This window comes from Mirounga angustirostris, unplaced genomic scaffold (assembly GCF_029215605.1).
Source record: "Mirounga angustirostris isolate CCGP_5_RB_7025 unplaced genomic scaffold, mMirAng1.0.hap1 SCAF_5, whole genome shotgun sequence".
NCBI lineage: Eukaryota > Metazoa > Chordata > Mammalia > Carnivora > Phocidae > Mirounga > Mirounga angustirostris.
Genome location: NW_026991713.1, coordinates 907664 through 926201, shown reverse-complemented (window position 1 = coordinate 926201; position 18538 = coordinate 907664). Strand labels below are relative to the sequence as shown.

General features: G+C 52.7%; 1 protein-coding gene across 15 annotated transcripts in view; it reads right to left on the bottom strand.

Moving 5' to 3' along the window:
* Window positions 1-18016, bottom strand: part of BRD1 (bromodomain containing 1) — a 50408-nt gene extending 32392 nt beyond the window's left edge. For 13 of the 15 annotated variants that reach the window (XR_010411261.1, XR_010411262.1, XR_010411260.1 and 10 more), the window contains exons 1-2: window positions 17885-18016; window positions 13126-14506 (exon numbers count right to left, since the gene is read on the bottom strand). Coding sequence is in view for 11 of the 15 variants with exons in the window: in XM_064590461.1 (XP_064446531.1) it covers window positions 13126-14492 (1367 nt within the window). In the remaining 4 variants the exon portion in view is untranslated. Of the gene's footprint in view, window positions 1-13125; window positions 16172-16349; window positions 17111-17884 lie in introns of those variants that run through there. The other 2 variants (XM_064590463.1, XM_064590462.1) reach the window with 2 other exon arrangements.
* Between the last annotated feature and the right edge of the window lie 522 nt (window positions 18017-18538).

Sequence of the window (18538 nt, the reverse complement as noted above, 5' to 3'; positions counted from 1 at the left end):
CCAAGTTTACCGATCAATGAGAACAGCAGAACTGCAGTGCTAGGAGAATACTGCACATAGAATTCATGGCTTTTTTACCGTGATTCTTTAGTCTTTCAAAGTTAATTTTTTAACTGTTTTTTTTTTTTAATTTTTCTTTTTCCCTTTTTCAACCAACGTCTTATCAATCCCTTTTTTAAAAAAAACATTTTTATTTTTCATTTTTATTTTTCATTTTTAGAGTCATACTCTATCCCTTCATAGTAGTTACCCATATTTTTGGCATATATGTATAAGTTGTTCTCTCTTTAAAATTTTGAGATAGTTTCTTCTAACAGATCAAAATATACCCTAAATCTCTAGTGTATGGTTTTTTTCTACTCCCCTGCCTGATCACATTCTCTCCCTTTTTTTTTTAAAATCCTCTTCTTTCTTTTTTCAAACAACTTCTTATCAATTCCTTTTATAAAATTTTTATAGTTTCCATCTTTACAGTCCTATTCCATCCCTTCATCATATCAACCCTTATTTTTGTACATATATAAGTTTTTCTTTCTTTAAAATTTTGGGAGGCACTTTTTTCTAACAGACCAAATACACCCAAAATCTAGTGTGTGGCACTGATCTATATACCAGCCTGATCATATTTGATCACATTCTGGTTTTTTTGTTTTGTTTTGTTATGTTTTTGTTTGTTTTTATCTTTATCTTTTTCTTTTCCTTTTTTTTTTTCTTTTTCTTTTTTCTCTCTTTCCCTTTCTTTTCCCACTGCTTCAGGTCTTTTCTGATTTGTTTAGATTTTCTGGAAACGTTGTTACCCTGTTAGCATTTTGTTCTCTCATTAATCTATTCTCCTCTGCACAAAATGACAAGACGGAAAAAATCACCTCAACAAAAAGAACAAGAGGTAGTACCAACTGCCAGGAACCTACTCAATACGGACATTAGTACGATGTCAGATCTAGAGTTCAGAATCATCACTTTAAAGATACTAGCTGGGCTTGAAAAAAGCATGGAAGTTATTAGAGAAACCCTTTCTAGAGAAGTAAAAGAACTAAAATCTAACCAAGTAGAAATCAAAAAGGCTATTAATGAGGTGCAACCAAATATGGGGGCACTAACTGCTAGGATAAATGAGGCAGAAGAGAGAATCAGTGATGCAGAAGACCAAATGATGGAAAATAAAGAAGATGAGAAAAAGAGAGATAAACAACTACTGGATCACGAGGGCAGAATCTGAGAGATAAGCAATACCGTAAGATGAAACAACATTAGAATAATTGGGATCCCAGAAGAAGAAGAGAGAGAGGGGCAGAAGGTACAATGGAGCAAATTATAGCAGAGAACTTCCCTAATTTGGGGAAGGAAACCGGCATCAAAATCCAGGAAGCACAGAGAACTCCTCTCAAAATCAATAAAAATAGATCAACACCCCGACATCTAATAGTAAAACTTACAAGTCTCAGAGACAAGGAGAAAATCCTGAAAGCAGCTAGGGAGAAGAGATATGTAACCTACAATGGTAGAAATATTAGACTGGCAACAGACCTATCCACAGAGACCTGGCAGGCCAGAAAGGACTGGCAGGATATATTCAGAGCACTAAACGAGAAAAATATGCAGCCAAGAATACTATATCCAGCTAGGCTGTCATTGAAAACTGAAGGAGAGATAAAAAGCTTCCAGGACAAACAAAAACTAAAGGAATTTGCAAACACGAAACCAGCCCTACAAGAAATCTTGAAAGGGGTCCTCTAAGCAAAGAGAGAGCCTAAAAGCAACATAGACCAGAAAGGAATACAGACAATATACAGTAACAGTCACCTTACAGACAATACAATGGCACTAAATTCATATCTTTCCATAGTTACCCTGAATGTAAATGGGCTAAATGCCCCAATCAAAAGACATAGGCTAACAGACTGGATTAAAAAACAAGACCCATGAATATGCTGTCTGCAAGAGACTCATTTTAGAACCAAAGACACCCCCAGATTGAAAGTGAGGGGGTGGAAAACCATTTACCACGCTAATGGACACCAAAAGAAAGCTGGGGTGGCAATCTTTATATCAGACAAATTAGATTTTAAACCAAAGACTGTAATAAGAGATGAGGAAGGACACTATATCCTACTTAAAGGGTCTATCCAACAAGAAGATCTAACAATTGTAAATATCTATGCCCCTAACATGGCAGCAGCCAATTATATAAGGCAATTAATAACAAAAGCAAAGAAACACATTGACAATAATACAATGATAGAGGGGGACTTTAACACCCCCCTCACTGAAATGGACAGATCATCTAAGCAAAAGATCAACAAGGAAATAAAGGCTTTAAATGACACACTGGACCAAGTGGACTTCACAGACATATTCAGAACATTCCATCCCAAAGCAACAGAATACATTCTTCTCTAGTAGCCCATGGAACATTCTCCAGAATAGATCACACCCTAGGTCATAAATCAGGTCTCAACCAGTACCAAAAGACTGGGATCATTCCCTGCCTATTTTCAGACCATAATGCTTTGAAACTAGAACTCAATCACGAGAGGGAAGTCGGAAAGAACTCAAATACATGGAGGCTAAAGAGCATCCTACTGAGAATGAATGGGTCAACCAGGAAATTAAAGAAGAATTAAGGGCGCCTGGGTGGCTCAGTCGTTAAGCGTCTGCCTTCGGCTCAGGTCATGATCCCAGGGTCCTGGGATCGAGTCCCACATTGGGCTCCCTGCTCAGCGGGAAGCCTGCTTCTCCCCCTCCCACTCCCCCTGCTTGTGTTCCTGCTCTCGCTCTCTCTCTGTCAAATAAATAAATAAAATCTTTAAAAAAAAGAAGAATTTAAAAAATTCATGGAAACCAATGAAAATGAAAACACAACTATTCAAAATCTTTGGGATGCAGCAAAGGCAGTCCTAAGAGGAAAGTATATAGCAATACAAGCCTTTATCAAGAAACAAGAAAGGTCTCAAGTACACAACCTAACCCTACACCTAAAGGAGCTGGAGAAAGAACAGCAAATAAAGCCTAAACCCAGCAGGAGAAGAGAAATCATAAAGATCAGAGCAGAAATCAATGAAATAGAAACTAAAAGAACAGTAGAACAGATCAACGGAACTAGGAGCTGGTTCTTTGAAAGAGTTAACAAGATGGATAAACCCCTGGCCAGACTTATCAAAAAGAAAAGAGAAATGACCCAAATCAACAAAATCATGAATGAAAGAGGAGAGATCACAACCAACACCAAAGAAATACAAACAATTATAAGAACATATTATGAGCAACTCTATGCCAGCAAATTAGATAACCTGGAAGAAATGGATGCATTCCTAGAGATGTACCAACTACCAAAACTGAACCAGGAAGAAATAGAAAACCTGAACAGACCTATAACCATTAAGGAAATTGAAGCAGTCATCAAAAATCTCCCAAAAAACAAAAGCCCAGGGCCAGATGGCTTCCCAGGGGAATTCTACCAAACATTTCAAGAATTAATACCTATTCTTCTGAAACTGTTCCAAAAAATAGAAATGGAAGGAAAACTTCCAAAGTCATTTTATGAGGCCACCATTACCTTGATCCCAAAACCAAAGATCCCATCAAAAAGGAGAACTACAGACCAATATCCCTGATGAACATGGATGCAAAAATTCTCACCAAAATACTAGCCAATAGGATCCAACAGTACATTAAAAGGATTATTCACCACGACCAAGTGGGATTTATCCCTGGGCTGCAAGGTTGGTTCAACATCCGCAAATCAATCAACGTGATACAATACACTAACAAAAGAAGGAACAAGAATCATAGGATCCTCTCAATAGATGCAGAAAAAGCATTTGACAAAGTACAGCATCCTTTCTTGATTAAAAGTCTTCAGAGTCGGGCGCCTGGGTGGTTCAGTTGGTTAAGCGACTGCCTTCGGCTCAGGTCATGATCCTGGAGTCCCAGGATCGAGTCCCGCATCGGGCTCCCTGCTCAGCAGGGAGTCTGCTTCTCCCTCTCCCACTCCCCCCTCTTGTGCTCTTTCTCTCTCACTCTCTCTCAAATAAATAAATAAAATCTTTAAAAAAAAAAAAAAAAAACTCTTCAGAGTCTAGGGACAGAGGGTACATACCTCAATATCATAAAAGCCATCTATGAAAAACCCACAGCAAATATCATTCTCAATGGAGAAAAACTGAGAGCTTCCCCCCTAAGGTCAGGAACACGGCAGGGATGTCCCCTATCACCACTGATATTCAACATAGTACTAGAAGCCCTAGTCACAGCAATCAGACAACAAAAAGAAATAAAAGGCATCCAAATCGGCAAAGAAGTCGTCAAACTCTCACTCTTTGCAGATGATATGATACTTTATGTGGAAAACCCCAAAGACTCCACCCCAAAACTGCCAGAACTCATACAGGAATTCAGTAAAGTGGCAGGATATAAAATCAATGCACAGAAGTCAGTGGCATTCCTATACACCAACAACAAGACAGAAGAAAGAGAAATTAAGGAGTCGATCCCATTTACAATTGCACCCAAAACCATAAGATACCTAGGAATAAATCTAACCAAAGAGGCAAAGGATCTGTACTCAGAAAACTATAAAATACTCATGAAAGAAATGGAGGAAGACACAAAGAAATGGAAAAACGTTCCATGCTCATGGATTGAAGAACAAATATTGTGAAGATGTCAATGCTACCTAGAGCAATCTACACATTCAATGCAATCCCCATCAAAATACCATCCACTTTTTTCAAAGAAATGGAACAAATAATCCTAAAATTTGTATAGAACCAGAAAAGACCCCGCATAGCCAGAGGAATGTTGAAAAAGAAAAGCAAAGCTGGCGGCATCACAATTCCGGACTTCCAGCTCTATTACAAAGCGGTCATCATCAAGACAGTATGGTACTGGCACAAAAACAGGCACAGAGATCAATGGAACAGGACAGAGAGCCCAGAAATGGACCCTCAACTCTATGGTCAACTCATCTTTGACAAAGCAGGAAAGAATTGTCCAATGGAAAAAAGACAGTCTCTTCAACAAACGGTGCTGGGAAAATTGGATAGCCACATGCAGAAGAATGAAACTGGAGCATTTCCTTACACCACACACAAAAATAGACTCCAAATGGTTGAAAGACCTCAATGTGAGACAGGAGTCCATCAAAATCCTAAAGGAGAACACAGGCAGCAACCTCTTCGACCTCAGCCACAGCAACTTCTTCCTAGAAACATCGCCAAAGGCAAGGGAAGCAAGGGCAAAAATGAACTATTGGGACTTCATCAAGATGAAAACTTCTGCACAGCAAAGGAAACAGTCAACAAAACCAAAAGACAACCGACAGAATGGGAGAAGGTATTTGCAAATGACATATCAGATAAAGGGCTAGTATCCAAAATCTATAAAGAACTTATCAAACTCAACACCCAAAGAACAAAGAATCCAATCAAGAAATGGGCAGAAGACATGAACAGACATTTTTCCAAAGAAGACATCCAAATGGCCAACAGACACATGAAAAAGAGCTCAACATCGCTTGACATCAGGGAAATCCAAATCAAAACCTCAATGAGATACCACCTCACACCAGTCAGAATGGCTAAAATTAACAAGTCAGGAAACGACAGATGTTGGCCGGGATGCGGAGAAAGGGGAACCCTCCTACACTGTTGGTGGGAATGCAAGCTGGTGCAGCCACTCTGGAAAACAGTATGGAGGTTCCTCAAAAAGTTGAAAATAGAGCTACCATATGATCCAGCAATTGCACTACTGGGTATTTACCCCAAAGATACAAAAGTAGGGATCCAAAGGGGTACGTGCACCCCGATGTTTATAGCAGCAATGTCCACAGTAGCCAAACTGTGGAAAGAGCCAAGATGTCCATCGACAGATGAATGGATAAAGAAGACGTGGTATATATACACAATGGAATATTATGCAGCCATCAAAAGGAATGAGATCTTGCCATTTGCAACGACGTGAATGGAACTGGAGGGTATTATGCTGAGCGAAATAAGTCAAACAGAGAAAGACGTGTATCATATGACCTCACTGATATGAGGAATTCTTAATCGCAGGAAACAAACAGGGTTGCTGGAGTGGTGGGGGGTGGGAGGGATGGGGTGACTGGGTGATAGACACTGGGGAGGGTATGTGCTCTGGTAAGCGCTGTGAATTGTGCAAGACTGTTGAATCTCAGATCTGTACTTCTGAAACAAATAATGCAGTATATGTTAAGAAAAAAAAAAGAAGAAGAAAATAGCAGGAGGGGAAGAATGAAGGGGGGGAAATCGGAGGGGTAGACGAACCATGAGAGACGATGGACTCTGAAAAACAAACTGAGGGTTCTAGAGGGGAGGGGGGTGGGAGGATGGGTTAGCCTGGTGATGGGTATTGAGGAGGGCACATTCTGCATGGAGCACTGGGTGTTATGCACAAACAATGAATCATGGAACACTACATCTAAAACTAATGATGTAATGTATGGGAATTAACACAACAATTTAAAAAAGTAATAAAAATTGAAAAAAAAAAAAAGAATTCTTACCTGTTCTCAGGGGTGCCTGGGCGGCTCAGTCGGTTAAGTGTCTCTCTTTGGCTCAGGTCAGGATCCCAGGGTCCTGGGATCGAGCCCCGCATCGGGCTCCCTGCTCCACGGGGAGCCTGCTTCTCCCTCTCCCACTCCCCCCTGCTTGTGTTCTCTCTCTCTCAAATAACTAAAATCATAAAAAAAATATATTCTTACCTGTTCTCTACACAGACATGTTACTGGATGAAATGAGAACGACAAAAAGGAAGGGACGGGCAAGGGAGACCTCCAAGTGCAATAACTGTTGGAGGGAGCTCCAGATTTCCAAAGTTGAAGACTTTTTACAGACATAATTACAAACGAGACAAGAAGCCGAGGGGCAGAGACATGCATGCAATGAGCACAGCATAAGCACCTCACTGCGCGCACCCGAGGCAGAGGCCTCCTCAGCCACGGGGACGGGCACACCGCCGCCCCCACCAGGCTGCAGCTGAGACAGACACACACCCGCTCGTGCTGAGGGCAACGCGCCAGTACCCAAAAACGCCCAACTCTTAGCAAGCCAGGAAAACTCCCACACCAGCAGCATGGTCGCCTGCGATGCCACCCATCCCCGCCCCTCCAGACCCAAGGCAACACTAGAAGACGCTAGACGCGCGTGACGGCACAGTCTCCAAGGTCAGTGCATTCCCAGCAGCAGACCGTGTGTGCCCACGTGCAGAAAAACCAAAACATGGACTGGAGGAACCCACCCCAATTCACGATGAGTGGCTGCGTGAGGGGTGGGCTAATAGTCCCTAGTTTTCCATTTTAAAACTTTTTTTTTTTAAGATTTTATTTATTTATTTGGCAGAGAGAGACACAGCGAGAGAGGGAACACAAGCAGGGGGAGTGGGAGAGGGAGAAGCAGGCTTCCCGCGGAGCAGGGAGCCCGACGCGGGACTTGATCCCAGGACCCCGGGATCATGACCTGAGCCGAAGGCAGACGCCTAACGACTGAGCCACCCAGGCGCCCCCCCATTTTAAAACTTTCTATATAAAAACCATGGGAAACAGAAAAAAATGCCATTAACAAAATTATTCTCCCTACACATGTGCATAGCCACTGAAACGTGCCCATGATGACCTAGCATCACCCCAAAGAGTGAGATTTTAGATCCCACCCTCCCTTCATAACACCTCCTCAAGTGTCCCGAGTCTTTATGACGGGTACAACTCACTTTTGGAACAGCTCAGAGGTCAGACGGAGGTCAGGATGGCAAGAGTGAAATCCAACCCCTCCGACCTGAAAAGACCAGAATTTGCCTTGGGAGGGATGTGGTTCTGCACCACGCGGCTCCCAGGAGAACCTCCTGCCCGGTTTGGTGCGGGTCAAGCCCCCTCCACACCCTTCTCAGACCTTCTCAGGACTCCAATCACAGAACCCAGGGGTGGCTAGGGAGTGTGTGTCACCCAAGGCCAGGTGGCTGCCTGCAGCGAACTAACCAAGAGCGGAGCTCCCCAAGGTCAAGTGGACAATGACGGCCAGGTGGGCCACCAGATGCTCACCTCCCACCTGTCCAGGTCCTGCTACAAAGCACAAGGACAGGAGAAGGGAAGGATCCCGCTGAGGAGAAACCAGAGGGAGGGCTGAGGTGGACACCCCTTTCCAGCCTTCTCGGGGACGAGAACCCACAGGCGGGACACCTAGGCCGCTGTGAAGAGGTGCCAGGTGGCTGCACGGCCTCCTTCTCCCAGACCACAGGCTGGATGCCAGAAGAACACAAACACAGAAATTGTCCCATGGAGGCACCAGCAACACCGTGGTCCCCAGGGAGCAGGGGATGTCACTCCCTCCGGGCGAGGGACACATGGTACCTCTGTGGACACCGGACAAACCCAGAACAAGGCTCACTTTGCTAAGGTGGAAGGGCTGTCTTCTCCAAAACTGGCCCACTTGGGAGGAGCTTTGGAAGCATCCAGATCCCAGCAGGCTCGCCCAACGGGACAGGTCCTGAATGGAGGCTCACCCAGAAGCCAGTCCCATCCTAGGAGACGTGCGGGGACACGTGGGCCTACTCTGTGTGCCAGGCAAATGGGATGGCACATTAGTAAGAGATGACTCTGGGTAAAGAGGATTTGGGTGTTTCTCTCCTTATTTTTGCGACATTTTATAAATTTAGAGTTATTTCCAAATAAAAAATTGAAATAATTTGGTCTCCACCTGGGCCTACGGAGGGCATTCCCTCGTGAAGCCCCCATCGGCACTCCAAACACCGTCCGTCCACCCACTGTAGCTGCAGGTATGGACTCCAAGTGCAGAGCACACAGGTTTTGCCCCTCGTCAGCCCGGGGAACACCTAGGCTGGAGCAGCGGTGAGACGGGTGCGGTGATTACCCACTGTCCGCACTACAGAAAACCTCTAGTAAGTTTCAGTCCTATTTCTGCCAAAAATAAGTGAGTACAATGAATACGAACAGAAATAACAAAATTCGCTACTCTGGCAGGTTCTTCCCATGGACTGAGCGCCTGGGATGCTGGGGGGAGAGACCCAGACCCAGTGGGACAGCGAGGACGCAGGCGTGCGGAGCACAGCAGCTCCCTGCAAAGACCACCACCAAGCAGAGCACGCGGGGGGATGGGCCCCAGGGCACAGGCCGACGTGTCCTGATGCTTGCGTGACCGCGGACCGTGGCCCACAGCAGCACACTCACAAGCACTGCCTGTCACGCACCGAGCACCAGACCCTGGGAGGAGCCTGCGGACACGCGCGCCAACACACGCCGTGAGGCACCAGGTCCTTCCCCAGCACTCTGTCTCTTCACTTCAGCTCTCTGGTCAAAACACATCTGCTCACCAGACGCAATGCTGTCTGCGCCTCCCCCTGCCTCCAGGGAAGAGAGTCCTCGCGGGCTGCAAGGCCTGGGGCTGGGGGAGAAGCTGCAGCCTGGGGAGGACACGCTCACGGGATCAGACACCCAGCCCCCCAGTCTGAATTCAAGCCAAGGAAAGCACAGAGGTCAGGGTAGGTGGGAATGAGAACAGTCCAAGAGCACTTGGGAAGCCCACACTCCAGTGCTTTCTAAGTGGCTGGACGCAAACACCAGCACCTTGCTTTTCCACAGAACACACAACGCACAACCTGGAGGTTTTAATGCTTCTCTCCAGAGTAGCCGCCGCCTTGGACCCTCTGGAGGCCCTTCCCTGGGGACCCCAACGCCGGCAGGGGCACCACGCCTGCCTGTGGCACTGCATCCAGAGGGCAGCTGTGGGGTGGCCAGAGCTCCCACCTGCCCGGAAGGGGCAAGCCAGTGCTTCTCTCCTTTCCCCAAACCACGGCCCTACAGAACTTCTCTCAATTATGGTCAAATTAACTGCCAGAAACATGGCAAAAAAGACATCCAAAGCTCAAGTCCACACTTCTTACAGTTATATTCAACAAGCGTAAGATTTCTCTGTCAAATGCTACTAAGTACTCAGTCTCCCACGTCTGTCCTCATCTGGCGTCCGGACAGCGGGAGGGCACCTACCAGGGATGCCCCTGCGTTAACTGAGCTGTGGACCCGATCCTCCACGTCATCATTAACTAACAACTTATTAGGTGTGCACGTGCCCTGGGCCATGCACACATAAATGACCCAAATGGCCAAGAGGACCAGGCTGGTATCAAGACCAACAAAGCACATCAGCCTCTGTTCATTAGAGACCATTCTCCTCCCTAAATAAAGAGCAGCACCCACCAAAGCGCAACAAAAGAGCACGCTCTGGGAAAACTTAATTCCTCCAAGGGAACTAGAAGGCTACAACTTGCCGAGTCCCTCCTTCTGGCCTGTCCCCCTCTCCAGAGCCCACCTCGTCTGGTTAACCCCCCCAAAAAAAGCAGCATGGAACAATGAGGAACCAGAGAAGGATTTCATCAGAAGAGCAGCTACTCGAGGAAAAGGCACCACTCAGAACAGAAAAAGGCCTATAACAGCACAGTCGAAGCGCTGATTTTTCTTGGAAGGCAAGGCAAAAAGGGAGCAGATGGGATTTCCTCTCCAGACTTGACTTTTCCTAACTTCTGCAGTTTCGTATTGTTTCTATGTTAGAAAAATATTCTGATGAAAGTGATGGAAACAAGACAGACAAAGACAGGCACAACTCAGACCTTGGAAGAACACTCAAATAACTCTGTGGCTGCCAGCCACACCGACGGTGGGACCCTCATAGGCAGAAGCGCTAAGAAGCACAATGACCCAGCCCGACTCCACCCACCCCACCCAAGGCAGAGCACAGCACCCCTCCGATCCACCCTCCACCAATCCACCCTCCACCTCCCGCACGCTCCCTAGGAACAGGGCCGCCAGACCAGCCACACCTCAGGCCACGGCTTCAGGACAGTAAGACTAGTGGCTGGCAAGCCCAGACCACACCAGCACCTGCCAGGACAATCCACAGGGTGATCCGACCACGGATTACCCACTGGCTAAGGGTGGCTGGGAGATCTTCCAAGCGTGGGACTGTGGCCCAAAACATCAAGGTCTCCCAAAGTCTGGGCAACCCAGCCGCATGGCCACAAACCCTTACCCAGGTACATCTTTGATCTCTGCTCCAAAGTGAAGCAACAGTTTATTCCTAAATTAGAAAAAGAAAAAAACCAAACACGGGCCAGACTACACCTTTGGTACGTGGTTTAGCCACATCACCTGCTTTGAAATACTTAGGTCCAAAGCATGGGTTTTCTCCTCAGTCAGGCCTGGTCACCTGAGACCCGCGAGCACCCATGTTCTCCAGCTAGAAGTGCTTTCTCCTGCAAATGGCCTAGCAGCCCCCAGCCCAGCCCTTCGTCGGCACCCTGTCAGGAGCAGGTCACCACATGGCGCTGGGCACAGAGAAGCGAGCACATTGCACTTCTGGCTCCTCCGTTTGTTAGGTCACATGTTTTTCCTTTCATTTACTTCGATTACAGTAAAGCTAAAATTCAGGGCTCTTCAACAGAAGCTCCTGATGCAAATCTCACACTTTCTGCCCCACAGGTAGAAATGCAAGTAAAACTATCTTTTAAAAAGTCTAGCTGAATGACTTGCAAAGACACACCTTGGTTCTGACAGTGTTTTTTTTCTGGATACGAGGGACGAGCACTTTTATTCACTCTGTCCGAATTTACTGATTCTACGATGAGTATGTACTGCTCTATAAAATTTCATTTTGGGGAAAAAGTCATACTTCTAATTCTTTTTTCTTAAAAAGACTTATTTTAGAGAGACAGACTGCGTGCGCGGTGGGAGGGGAAGAGAAGCAGACTCCCTGCTGAGCGTGGGGTCCGACGTGGGGCTCGATCCCAGGACCCTGGGATCATGACCTGAGCTGACATCAAGAGTCGGACACTCAACTGACGGAGCCACCCAGGCGTCCCTACTTCTAATTCTTAAGAGATACTAAGTGCTTACTGTCTCTGGAGAAGACAGTATTCCGACTGACACACCCCACTACCTCTTACAACCTAACGAGCGAGGTTGACGCAACTCGTGACACGTTAAAACCAAACTACACTGTTTAATCACAACACGCTGGTAGGCATGAATTCCTTCACATCACAGATACACAGGAAAACAACACAAAAAGCTAATATTCAATACATTTAAGATAACTTTTACTTCTTAGTAATTAAAATATCCCGCAAGTCTGTCACTCAGTCTGTAAGACGAACAGGTTCTCTTTCCGGGGGACTCACTTGCGTCCAGGTCACAGCAGTTAAGTCACCAGCTGCTCTCAGGAGCACGGCGATCTGCACCTTCACCTCCCCGTCTCAATGCCATGTCCTTCACCAAACTGAAAGCCCCGCGCCCGGGGACAAAGTGTGCTCCATCCTCAGAGCTCAACCAGTGTCTGAGGGAGCTATCTGCTCTCCCACACCCAGGCTCTGCTACAAAAATCATCCAATCACTCACCTCACACTCTGAGCAAAATACAAAGAGCAAGTCAGTAACGGGACGAACAGACAAAGAGGAGGAAGCAAGTTCAGGGACAAGAGCAGACACAGCTGTATGGGGACTGGCCCCTGGGACACTTGTAAGAGCAGGTCAGGGCCTGACCCCACCACTGCAGACTCCTCCCACACTGCAGACCCCCCACCACCACTGTGGACCCTCCGGATCACTGAGGACCCTACCACCACCACTGCAGACCCCCACCACTACCACCACCACCGCTGTGGACTGCTCTAAGCCCCTACACTGACCAGCCAATATTCACACCACGAAGGCAAGGGTCAGGAAACCCAGAAAGGCTGTCACACAACAGGAAGGAGACCAGCGCCTCCCTCTACGAAGCTCCTGGCAGCCCCACTCCGATCTCCACTCGTCGCTCACCCTCCCTTTCACTTTACAAGAAATTATTTTTAAAATGCCCCCCGGTTCCCAAAGTTGGTGGGGGAGCAGAGCGAGGAACAGCTTTTATCGTGGCAAAGGTGGTGGCGCCAGGGACCCAGACCCTAATTCCTGCAGTCGGGAAACTACGGGCTCCGGGGTCCTCACAGCTCAGGGGAGAAGGACAGTTAGAGAGCCAGGTCAGCAGAGAGTGCCAGGATCCCCAGCTGGCAGCCCCCGTCCCAGGCTCCCCCTCCATCCCATGCCCCACACTTACGCGCACTCACCTCTGAGGGGGGATGTAAGGCGCACACACAGGCGGCAGGGCCGCACACGGCTCACTCAGCGTCTTCTTAGTCTTCTTTGCTTTCTTCCTGACCTTGGACGTGGACCTGACCGCTTTGACAGAGCTCTCTTTTCGACAGACACCGTTTTTCATTTCGACATCCCCGTAAATGTTCAAAGGCCTCCGCGTACAGCCCGGGGGCGTGTGGACGTCACAGTAGGCGGTCTTTCTGACGGAGAAGGTGGTGGCCCCGCCAGTGAGCTCCTTCACGGGCTCCATCTTCATGTAGAGGCCGGCCTTCTGGGCACACGTCACGTGGAAGGCGGTGTAGCAGTTTGCCTTGTGGCACTGGATACAGGCACCCACGCCCTTCTGCTTACAGAGGTAGCACGTCAGTTTCCACCGGGCCGGAGGGATGTTCCTCACGCCATCGATGGGCTCGATGAACACCGTGTTGGCAAAGCCAACCTCCGGGATCCACAGGGCACACACCACGTGGCCCCAGCGGTCGTCGTCTGTCTTTTTGAAGGCACCTCCCTTGTTCGGGCAGAGCACGCAGTCGGCGGGCCGGGCCCGGGACTGCAGGCAGTGTCGACAGAGCCACTGGCCCTCGGGGATGTAGGGCACCCCGTAGCACTCCTGGTGCACCGCCAGGTTACACATGTCACAGAAGAGAATCACGTTGCTGTTCTGGCACTCGCCGTCCATGCAGATGCAGCACACGGCGTCCTCGTCAATCAGGGACTGCTGCTCCCCCTGCTTCTGGTTCTCACAGTAGGACTCCTTCTCGAAGCGGTCCATCAAGAACTCAAACACGCTCTGGGACACGGCCGAGACGCAGTCGCCCTTCCGCTTCTCGTTGACGATCTCCAGCCAGGCGTAGTCCTCCTCGTCCATGTCGTACTCCACCTCGTTGTCCAGCTCCTCGGCCGACTTCTCGATGAACTTGTAGTACACCGGGGGCCGCCTCGGGGCAGAGGGCGGGCTGTACTCCACGATCCGCACCTTGGGCTCAGGAAGCGCGCTGGCCGACGCCAGTGGGCCGTGGGCACTGGGGACGGCTTCATGTTTCTTTTTGACTCTGTTGTTTTTGTGGCGCTTAGTTCGTAAGCACACGGGCGGCCTCTCACTGTTCTCCTTATTGCTGTTGCACTCGCTCAGTTCTTGAGCGGTGAGGTCATCTTCTAATATGATCTCCAGGGGATCAAAAATGCTGATTCTGTGCAGGCGCCCCTCAATCTCGATCTCCACCATCCTCTGGGCTTGCGCGTAGGTCAGGGTCTCTCGTGTGGGGGAGTGCTTAGTACTGCACGGGGAGGAAGGGTGTCTCGTTGCAGCGCCGCGATGACATCGTCCTTTCCTCCTCATTTGGTACTGACTCCCTACAACAGAGGCAGAGATCAAGTTAACTCCCTGCAGAAGACACAAGACGAGAAAAACCACCAAATACGCTGGGGGCAGAGCTCACCAACCAGCTCAAACTAAATCAAAACCAAACTCCCAGCTAACATGGCTCCGAGGTTTCCTAAACCACTCATCCCAGGACTCATGATCCTATTTCATGGACCACGTGGACCAAAAAGACACAACGAGCAGCAAGGAGTGGCCTTTGAGAGGCACAAGTCCCTCTAGGCCACTCTGTGGTCCCCATGGCTCGCCAGTCACCTTCCTGGACCACGCTAACAGGTCACCAAGATGACTGCAGCATTCCTCCTGAGGAGGGGTCCCAGCCCTGAGCCCAGGAAAGCCCACACACAGGGCTGGGCTCCAGCAGGCACGGAGGTCAGGACAGCAAGGCGAGCACGCTCAGTGGCTGCCCACTCCTGGCCAACACTCCCCTTAACCAGCTCTCCCCCTGCCCTGCTGCTGCCCAGGAGTGCCCCGACAGCCCCAGGGCAACACCCCTGCCCACTGCTGGAAGCCTTGCCAGTCTGACCACAGCGGTCCATCCTCCCCACCAACACAGCCTCCACACCGTGTTGAGGCACAGGGCCACTAAGCCATGCCAGGACTAAAGAGAGGAGCCCCGTACTGGTCTGGGGTCAGTCTCCACTCCCAGGAAGCCCAAGCCGGCTTCTAGAGGACCTCCGCAGCGACGGCCACAGAAACCCCCACAGCCCAGCCGACCTGCCCTTCCCCGGGGGGCACTTCTCAGCTGCTGGCGTTGACTGTGGGGCTGGCCGTGCCCTCCTCCTCGTCACATACACGCAGACAACATTTGCAATGGGCCACAGAGGGCATCTCTGCTCGCCCCCCCAGTGAGTACCACCCCTGACAACCACACGCTGCCACCAGAGCCCCTGCCCTGGAGCTGCCGGTAGGGCTCAGAAGACTGATGGCCTGGCCACAGACATTTATGAGAATTTGCTCTTTTCAGACCTCCACTGTCTAACTCAGTAACGGAGTCAATCTTCAGTCTCCCTCACGTGAAGACTCCTGACTCTGGACCACCAGCTAGCTGCCAAGCAAGGTGTCACCTTAGGAGCTGATACTGAGGACCTCTGACTCCTCCCTCCAAACAACCACATTTTCCTGATAGGAAGCAAGATGACTTTTAAGAGACTGGCTTAAAAATGAACATTCCAACCTGGGGCCCCAGGTCCACTGCTGCATGTGGGCACCCACAGGAGCCTGGATCACGGCCTCACAGCAACCTAGCTGGTCTTGGGGAAAAGCCATCAAAGAGCACTTGGCAAGTCCTGAGAGGCAATCCCAGCAAACCCTAAATGTACTTTTTAAGACAGAGTCTTCAGATTTTCCTTTTCTTTTTGTCAAATAGAAACCCATGTTTTATGCTGCAACTTAACAGGAATCCCCTGTGAAAACATGCATGGAAAACGCTGTGGCCAGCGGGAACCCAACTCAGCTGAACGTCAGGGGTGTCCAGGTGCCCACTCAGCCCCGGACCGCCAGGGAATGGGCAGCAAAGCCACCACCCAGCCAGCCAGGACCAGCAATGCCTTCTGAAGGGAGCTGGGTGCAGCCCCAAGGGTGTCAGCACCACAGCCTACAAGGAGGGGACCCTCACGCACCCGGGGACAGCTCGCATCTCCCTCCTGGGACGGGGCAGGAGCCACAACGGGTTACTCACCAGACTCAGAGCTGGCGTGTAATTTTCTCCTCTAGCCACAGCACCGACAAGCTCTAACTATAACCAGCCTTCAAACGCACACGCTCCCCATGGGCTCTTTACCCACTTTCGACAAGAAGCTCCCCAACACTTACCGGCCCGTAACTGTGACGGGAGAGAGGGCGTTCAGCACCACCGAGTGACCGGCCGCCCCCACCCCGACTACGACTGGCCCCAGGCTCCGTGCGCGCCGGGCGCTTCCCCGAGCGCCAAGCGTTCCCACCGGGGCGGCCGGCAAGGACAGCACGCCAGCCCTTCCAGCAGTAACTCACGCACGAACGCGCAGAGGAGCCGTGCGAGCCCCCGGGAAGCCCGCACAGCAGCGACCAGCGCACGCTGTGCAGCCAGCTGCCTCCTGCCCGGCTCGGGACAAGCCCCGTCCACTCCCCGCCGCGGCTCCTCCGAAGCGGGCGCAAGAAGGCCGCGCAGCCCACGGCTGCGTGGGGACGGCCCGGCGCCCGCAGAGCGGGACGCAAGGCCACCGCACTCCGCCAGCCGCGCTCGCGGCTCGGCCGGCACCGGCGCAACGCTCTGGATGGGCGTGGCGGCTTCCCGGGCGCACCGTGGCCTCACACGGGGCGCTTCTCCGCACTGCCTCGGTAAGGCTGCTGCTTCCCAAGGCGCAGGAACGCGGGAGTGGAGCCCGTCCGCCACCGACCCCGCGCGCCGCGCCGCCCGTCCCCGCCAGGCGCCCGCCCGCTGCGCGAGGCTTGCCCGGCGCTCTCGGTTAGGAAACGTCTCAAGTCCGGCCCTGTTACGGGGAGTTTCCTGTCTTGGCAAAACAAACCGAGCCTATCTGTTACATAACGCGACCCGCTCGGGCACAATAAACGCCCCGGTCCGCGTTACCTCGCCGCCTCTGGGGCAGAGACCCGCGGCCCGGACGCGCGGCCGCTCCCCCAGCCCTTCCTGCCGCCGGCGACCGCGGCGGCCGGCACCGAGAGGCCGGGCGGGGACGAGCGCGGCCTCCCGCACACCCGGACCCCGACAGCGCGGCTCCCCGGCCTGCCCTGCCTCCGCGCCCGGCTTCCCCGACGCCCCGGCCCCCTCGACACCGCGGCTCCCCGGCCTCCCTCCCCGGCCTCCCCGACACCCCGGCCTGATCTCCCCGCCCGGCCCCCTCGACACCCCGGCTCCCCGGTCTCCCTCCCGGGCCTGCCCTGCCTCCCCGGCCTCCCCGATCCCCAGTCTCCCTCCCCGGCCTCCCCGACACCCCGGCCTGATCTCCCCGCCCGGCCCCCTCGACACCCCGGCTCCCCGATCTCCCTCCCGGGCCTGCCCTGCCTCCCCGGCCTCCCCGATCCCCGATCTCCCTCCCCGGCCTCCTCGACACCCCGGCTCCTCCGTCTCCCTCCCCGGCCTCCTCCACAGCCCGGCTCCCCGGCCTCCCCGCCCGGCCTCCCCGACAGCCCGGCCTCCACAGCCTGGTCTCCTCGCCACCTCCGCCTCCCCCCCGCCCGGCCCGGCCGCCCAGCCACCCCGGCCGCCCTCAGGCCGCCCACCAGCCCGCCCGCGGACAATGCACCGCCCGCCACGGCCGCCAAACATGGCGTCGGCACAGGCACCCGAGAGGCCGGCGGGCGAGGCGGCGGCGGCGGCGGCGGCCCGGGCCCGGCCCCCGCCCACTCACCTTCGGGGCCGCGGCCGCGGGAGCCCGGCGGCGGGCGCGGCGGCCGGCGCGGCCGAGGCGGCGCTAATGGCGCCCGCGGCTCCTCCGCCAACGGCCGCGCAGGCCCGGCCCGCCGCCGCTCTGGGCGCGGGCTCCTGTCGGCGGCGCCCGGCCCGGCTCGGCGGCCGCGGGCTCGCGGGCTCTCGGGCTCTCGCGGGCGGCGGCGGGCGGCGCGGCCCCGGCGGGGAGGCCCGGCGCGGGGCCCGGCCGGCGGCGGCGGCGGCGGGCGCGGGGCGCGGGCGCGGGCGCGGGCGCGGGGAGGATCGGACGCCCGGGCCGGCTCGCTCGCTCGCTCGCTCCCCAGCGAAGCAAACAATGCGGCGAGCGCTCCGCCCGGCGCGCTGCGTGCGAGACGCGCCCCGCCCGCCGCCGCCGTGACGCGCGCCGCCGGGGGAGGGGCCCCCGACTGGGCGGGGGCGGCGGGGGGCGCCGGGACGCTGGGCCGGGGGCCCGAGTGGAGGGCTGGGGCCGCAGGGGCGCCTGAATGGGGGGCCTGGGTCGGGGGCCGCAGGGGGGGGCCGGGACCGTGGGCCGGGGCGCGCCGGGGGCTTCCGGGGAGGGCTGGGCCCTGGGCGCGGGGCCCAGGGTCTGAAGGGGAGGGCCGGGGACCCTGGG